We start from the raw sequence: 6,000 nt of genomic DNA, 5'->3' as shown, positions 1-6,000 counted from the left end.
CTATCCTGAAATGCTGCCTTCTCATCGTCTCACCGCAGTGACTTGTCCTGCCCTGCTCTCTGTTCGCAGAACATGTAACACCTTTTAAGGTATGAAGTGCTCCTTTATACATTTACTGCTTATTTCCTCTTGCCTCCTGACATCAGCTCCGGTCTGTCTCTTCCTGTCGTGTCCCCCAGCCCAAGCAGAAACTAGTACAGAGTTGGTGTTCAGTGAGAACTTCCTAGATGAGGGAAGGAGGGGAGGAAGGAATGCTTCTTGGCTCAGAGTGGCAATCTTGGACCATGCCTCGGCCTCCTCAGCTGTAGTAACAGGGCCATGCTGCCCATGACCTCGCCCATCCCTCCTGCCACCAGGCTGTGGGTGTCCTGTTTGTGGCTCCAGCTCCCGGGAGCCTGCTCTGGCCTGGGCTGCCTAGCTCGGCTGGCTCCCGGGGGACTGGCTCTGCTGACATTGGACTCTTTCCTGGACTGTCCGGCCGCCTGGCCGACACTCGATCCTGGCCCCACTTCCAGGCCAGCGACCGCCGGCCAGCCTGATCAGGCCAGGGCCCCAGACTCCCTGCCGCGGGACAAGGGGCCGTCTGTGCCGTTCCAGATGGTGTGGTTGGCCAGGGCTCTGCCAACCCCACAGGAGCTGCCAGCATCAGGGACAGTGCCGGCACCTGTGGCCCAGAGCTGCACGGCCAAGGAGCAGACACCAGGAGCCAGGGGCATCCACCCACCATGGGGACTCTCACCTGCGACCCAGCTCCACGGCTGACCCCAGCGCCTCTGGGCCGGCGGGCCACTGACTGTCAGATCCCAGAGACCAGCCTGAGGAGGACCTGCGGGGTGGCCACCTTGGAGCACGGTAGGTAGGTGGGCGAGGGGCCCTGTGGAGGTGGGACACTTCCCTGCTCTCATCCCCCCCACCCAGATGGGGTTTGGAACGTGTGGGAGCCCAGCTGGAGGCAGGAGCTTCCGGCAAGCCCCTGAATTTCCCAGGAACTCAATTTTCCTTCCTGCAGGATGGGTGTGAACCTGGCATTCTTGTGGGCCCGAGTCCAGTATCGTAAAGTCAGACACCTTTCCTGGTGCTGACTATACAGTGGGCAACAGAGCAGCAAAGGTCCTGAGATGGGGATGGACGTTAGCAATGACAGCCGAGAAGCCTTTGCAGTGTGTTCACTGCTGATAGCGACCTTGGAGAAAAGGCAGCAAAGAGGCTGGGAGCCTGTGCAGGGGCAGGAAACGAAGAGATCTGTGGGCAGCTGAGTCTCCTGACTCTGCCGTGGACTCTGGGATCTTAGGGCCTGTTCAAGCCACAGTTCTCCATCCCTAACAAGGCAGCTGGAGTCAGACTGTGGGACTGACATTCTTGTGGAGGCCACCAAACACTGCAGCTGTGACAGTGTGTCTCCATGTCTGGGGTCAGTTTCCCTACAGGTGGCCATGTGTCTCTGAGTCTGGGGTCAGTTTCTCCACTGGTGACATTGTGTCTCTGAGTCTGGGGTCAGAATTTCCAAGGTGCCCTGGCCCTGCAGCCCCTCCCTCCTATGACTCACAAAGCTTCTGTCATTCCCCACTCCCCCCGGCAGGGGAAGGCAGCCCCTCCTCCCCTACCCCTGTCATGGAGGTTTGCTAGAAGGAGGGTGGGGGCTCTGGGGCTGGTCCCTGGGTTCCCCCTCCATCAATCAGGGTGAGCAACCCAAGGCCGTGACCCAAGGATTCTGGTCACAGGCTCTGGGCCAGGCTTGTATGCCCTGCCTTCCACTGTTGGCTACATCAACCACGACTGCACCAGGGTAGCCGGTCCTGCCTACTCACTCTTCCGGAGGCCCATTGAGGGTAAGGCCGGTGGGGGTGGGAGGGGTGGACCTCCAATCTCCCACTGGAGCACTTCCTACCCCCTTAGATCCAGGCGCTCACTGATCAGGAAGGAAGCTGGGAGGGTGCATGGTGTCACCCCTACTGTGTGACCTCAGAGAAGCTGCTGTGCCTCTCTGGTCCATTTCCTTATGGAAGGGGAGTAGTGGGCGGTGTTCTCCTTGACTCGGAAAAGCTGTGTCTCAGTTTCCCATGCTGTGAACAATGAGGGCACAGTCTTTACCAAGTTGTACTCAAGACCAAATACACCTCAGAAGCATGGAGAGGTTCATGGAGTGAAAATTAGGTGGTTTCAAAGTGGCTACCACAGCGCCTGGCCTCTATCAGTAAAGAAGGGCCCTGAGCGTGGGGGTGACCTCCAGGCCTCCATCAGTGGGATGGGGGCTCCCGGGCCATGCTGTCCCACAGGACACAGGGAGGTGGGAGGTGACCTTTCATGTTTGGACAGGAAAGGCTGGCGAGGCCACAGGCTGTGGACAGTGCCACTGCTGCCTGCGCCTTCACAGCGATGCCTGCAGGTGACTTCACCCCGCGTTCTAGAGCACTTGGGGTCCTGAGTGGGCTGGGCTGGGGGCTGGAAGGGTTTTTACTCTGTGGGGACTTGATTCGTGTGGACAGAGGCTCCTTTGGAGGGGTGGGGCTCACAACCTCTTCCCAGCCTTCAGAATCAGCATCCACCTCAAACCCAGGAGCCTGTGAGGGGTGCCAGAGGCACATAAGGGAGTTAGCACTGCATCTGTGACTAGGAAGGACTGAGAACTGGGTCTGTGGCCCAGAGCAACCTGGACTTCCAGGCTCTCTTCCCAGTCATAGGAGCCCATCCTGGGACAGAGGGACAGACAGAATGGGGAGTTGGGTTACTGATGGTTAGTGTAGACTCTGCTGAGTGCCCAGAGCAGACTCTTAGAGGTGGGGGCATGGGAGCTGGGCTTTGTAGGATGAATAGGAATTCGGCCCCCCTTGAGAAGAAGGGGACTCCAGGCAGATCTTGCAGCACAGGCAATGGCCTTGAGGTGGGAAATGACATGAACGGGGCTGTGCCTATTTGTCAAGACCATGCTTCATGTGTACGCACCATGTCACATATGCACATGTACACACGGTACTTAAACCCATGAATCCGTGTCACACCTACTACTCTTAGATTCACATGCATTGATACCAGAGTGGGCTTATAAACAGTGGCAGTGGCCATCACAGTAAGGGTCACGAGTATTAAGTGCAGGCACCAATTCACCCTATCCCGAGGATCATCTCCCCTTCTATCTTTGCATCCTGCTGGTGTGAGGAGGAGACTGGCCGGTTGGGCCAAGAGCTTCCTCAGGACCAGCTGTCAGAGACCCGACTCAAGCCCTGCTCCCCAGGCTGGTCTCATGCTAGCATACCCCAGCTCTGCAGGGCTCTCCTCTGACTGATGCTTACTCAGGGCCGGGTTACTTTAACTCTACACACAATTCTAAGTGTCTCATAGCGGGTCCCTCAAGCCGCTGACAGGTTGGAGGTTGGGGGTGGGGCTCTGATTTCAAGCACATAGATGGTCAACATGATCCCATGCCCCAGGTCTGGGCAGTCACTCCTCCATAGGTTGTCCTTCAGGACGTGGCAGGGGCCTCAGGGTTAATGAGGGCATCGACTGGGGGCGAGGTCACAGGAGCTGCCCTCGAGACCCTGGACTCTCCCCCGCAGCATCTCCGCAGGAGACCAGCCCTGGGCCAGTCTACTTCCTGGACTCGAAAGTCACCCGCTTTGGCCGCAGCTGCACCCCTGCCTACTCCATGCAGGGCCGGGGCAAGTCTCCCGGTGAGTATCTAATTTGAGCTGATCCCGCCCACAGGACCCTGCCCCTTCAGGGTCTCAGTCAATCTTGCACCTCCCTCCCTTTCTGCCCTACCCCCACCAATTTCTTAGATCCTCAGTGTCTTTGGAATGACAAAATCCAGTGGACTTAGAGGAGGGGTCAGGGACCCTAAGAGAACCTGAACGGGTAAAGTGGGCCAGGCTAATGTGACCCAGTACACATGTGGGCACATGTCTACTCAGCCATCCATCCATCTACTCACCCACCCATCCATCCACTCACCCACCCATCCATCCACTCACCCATCCATCTGTCCATCCATTCATCCACACTTTCATCCACCCTTCCATCCACCCACCCACCCACCCACTCACTTACCCATCCATCCATGTACCCACTCACCCATCCAACCATCCTTCCATCTACCCATCCATCCATCCACCCATCCATCCATCCATCTGTCCACCCACTCACCCATCCATCCACAGTCTGTCTATTGATTACTCTACAACTCCCTGAATCCATCATCTGCTCATTCACTCATCACCTCTCCACTCACTACTCATCCTTCTGTTGACCCATCCACTCAAACATGCACTAAGCCAACTGCTGAGCATTGAAGTAGATTTGACTCATTCTCACTTTTTGTAAGACCCCAGCCCAGGGTGGTTAGATCCAGGTGGGGACTTCTCACCTCAGTGTGGCCATGTCTGGAGAGGTGGAGAGACCCACATCAGGGGGAACCTGGAAGGGCTGTGAGGGCTCTCTGTAGGAGCATGTGGAGAAGACATGGGGAGAAGGGGATTTTGGGGCTGTCTTGAGATGGAGAAGCAGCTCCTGGGAGGTTGGAATGGGAAACAGGAGGTATGCCCAGCAGAGGGCTGAACTTGGACAAAGGCTGGAGGCTTGAAAGAGAAAGAGGGCAGCCAGGCTGCTGTGAACTCCACGATGCATATGGCAGGGGAGCCACGCCAGGTCTTAGAGGAGGTGAGGACTCTGTCCACTGCCCATTCTTACAGGTCTGGAGGTGACGCCCGGCCCTGGGGCTTACAGCCCAGAGAAGGTGGCCCCCATGCGCCAGCGGACGCCTCCAGCTTTCACCCTGGGCTCCCGCCTCCGCCCACGGCCCCTGAACACCTCAGCCCCTGCCCCCAACACCTACACCCTGCCCTCCCTCTGGGGCTCGCAGGTCTTTACCAAGCCCAGCAGCCCCAGCTACACCGTGGCTGGCCGCACACCCCCCGCCCGCCCCCTGCAGGACCCCGCGGAGATACCTGGCCCTGGCCAGTATGACAGCCCGGACCCCAATGCCTACCGTCAGCGCCGGCCGGCCTTCACCATGCTGGGGCGGCCCCGAGCCCCACGGCCCCCAGATGAGACACCCGGTCCTGGCAGCCACAGCCCTGAGCAGGTCACTGTGACCAAGGCCAGGGCCCCAGCATTCACCATGGGTATCCGCCACTCCAAGCGGGCTACCACCATGGCTGCAGACACTGCACCCTGATGCCCTCATGACAGGAGGTGACAGGACGTCTGGCCCACTCCTGGGTTGAGCCTCAGTCTCCTGTGCTGTGAAGTGGGGGGGGTAGGCAGGTGGTTGGAGGGGGGAGCCTAGGAGAAGCCAGGGTGAGGGGAAGGCACCTCCTTCCTTCCTGTCTTCTGAAAGGTCCAAGGTCCTTCTAGGCCACTGCTTTCTCCAGTCCCGGGGGCTGAGATCCCGTGGTCCCCACAGGGTGAGTCTCCTTCCAGCGTCCCAGTTTCTTCTGTCCAGGTAACACCAGGCTGGGCCAGGCCAGGTGGAAAAAGGGACACTCTGGCCTTCCTCAGCCGCTGGCCAGAGACACGGCTTCCTGTGTCCTAGAACTCAGTGTCCGCCCTCGAGAGCCTGGGTCCCCATCATGGCTTGGGTTTCTGCCTCACTTGGGCTCATCCCTGCTACTCATGGAAGGGTTGTTTGGGCCCAGATCCTGCTGGAGGCAGCCTTGCCGCCCTCTCTACCTGCTCCACCCTCTAGCTGCCTGCCAATAAAATTCTGGGGCATCGGCAGCTGTCAGCATCATGGTTCCATCTGTTCACGCCACAGGAAAGAAACCTGAACACTGCTTTCAGATGCCAACCCCTAACTCTGCAGCCCCCTGGGCACCTGGATGGGACTGAAGAAGGGGTCTAGGACTGAAGGAGACAAGCTGTGGGGCAGGGGCTTTGAGTGGAGGGAGCCAGACTGGTAGGCTTCTTGAAAGAAGGGACACCAAACCTGGGCTTTGAAGGATGTATAGGAACTTGATGAAGTTGAACATTTGCCACAGTAGGCACCTACCGTGTTCCAGGCATTGA

The 6,000-nt window shown here is 58.4% G+C and overlaps 1 protein-coding gene across 2 annotated transcripts; it reads left to right on the top strand.

Annotated features, from left to right (window-relative positions):
* On the top strand, positions 1–5,722 carry ODF3L2 (outer dense fiber of sperm tails 3 like 2). 2 transcript variants are annotated; one of them, XM_010807264.4, is made up of 5 exons: positions 1–89; positions 598–852; positions 1,722–1,829; positions 3,555–3,668; positions 4,686–5,722. In XM_010807264.4, the coding sequence occupies exons 2-5, from the start codon at positions 726–728 to the stop codon at positions 5,168–5,170; spliced, it is 834 nt and encodes a 277-aa protein (XP_010805566.1). In that variant the 5' UTR covers positions 1–89; positions 598–725; the 3' UTR covers positions 5,171–5,722. The 2 variants fall into 2 exon arrangements, with proteins under 2 accessions (XP_010805566.1, XP_010805567.1); XM_010807265.4 differs by having other exon boundaries at positions 3–89; positions 557–852.
* The last annotated feature ends 278 nt before the right edge of the window (positions 5,723–6,000 follow it).

The sequence above is a fragment of the Bos taurus genome, chromosome 7 (assembly GCF_002263795.3).
Source record: "Bos taurus isolate L1 Dominette 01449 registration number 42190680 breed Hereford chromosome 7, ARS-UCD2.0, whole genome shotgun sequence".
Lineage (NCBI taxonomy): Eukaryota > Metazoa > Chordata > Mammalia > Artiodactyla > Bovidae > Bos > Bos taurus.
This window is presented reverse-complemented; position numbering and strand designations above follow the sequence as displayed.

Coding starts and splice junctions, on each gene's coding strand:
- ODF3L2 (XM_010807264.4), top strand. CDS start 726: ATGGGGACTCTCACCTGCGACCCAGCTCCACGGCTGACCCCAGCGCCT. Junction 1,830..3,554: donor CTTCCGGAGGCCCATTGAGG/GTAAGGCCGGTG, acceptor TCTCCCCCGCAG/CATCTCCGCAGGAGACCAGC. Junction 3,669..4,685: donor GGGCCGGGGCAAGTCTCCCG/GTGAGTATCTAA, acceptor CCATTCTTACAG/GTCTGGAGGTGACGCCCGGC.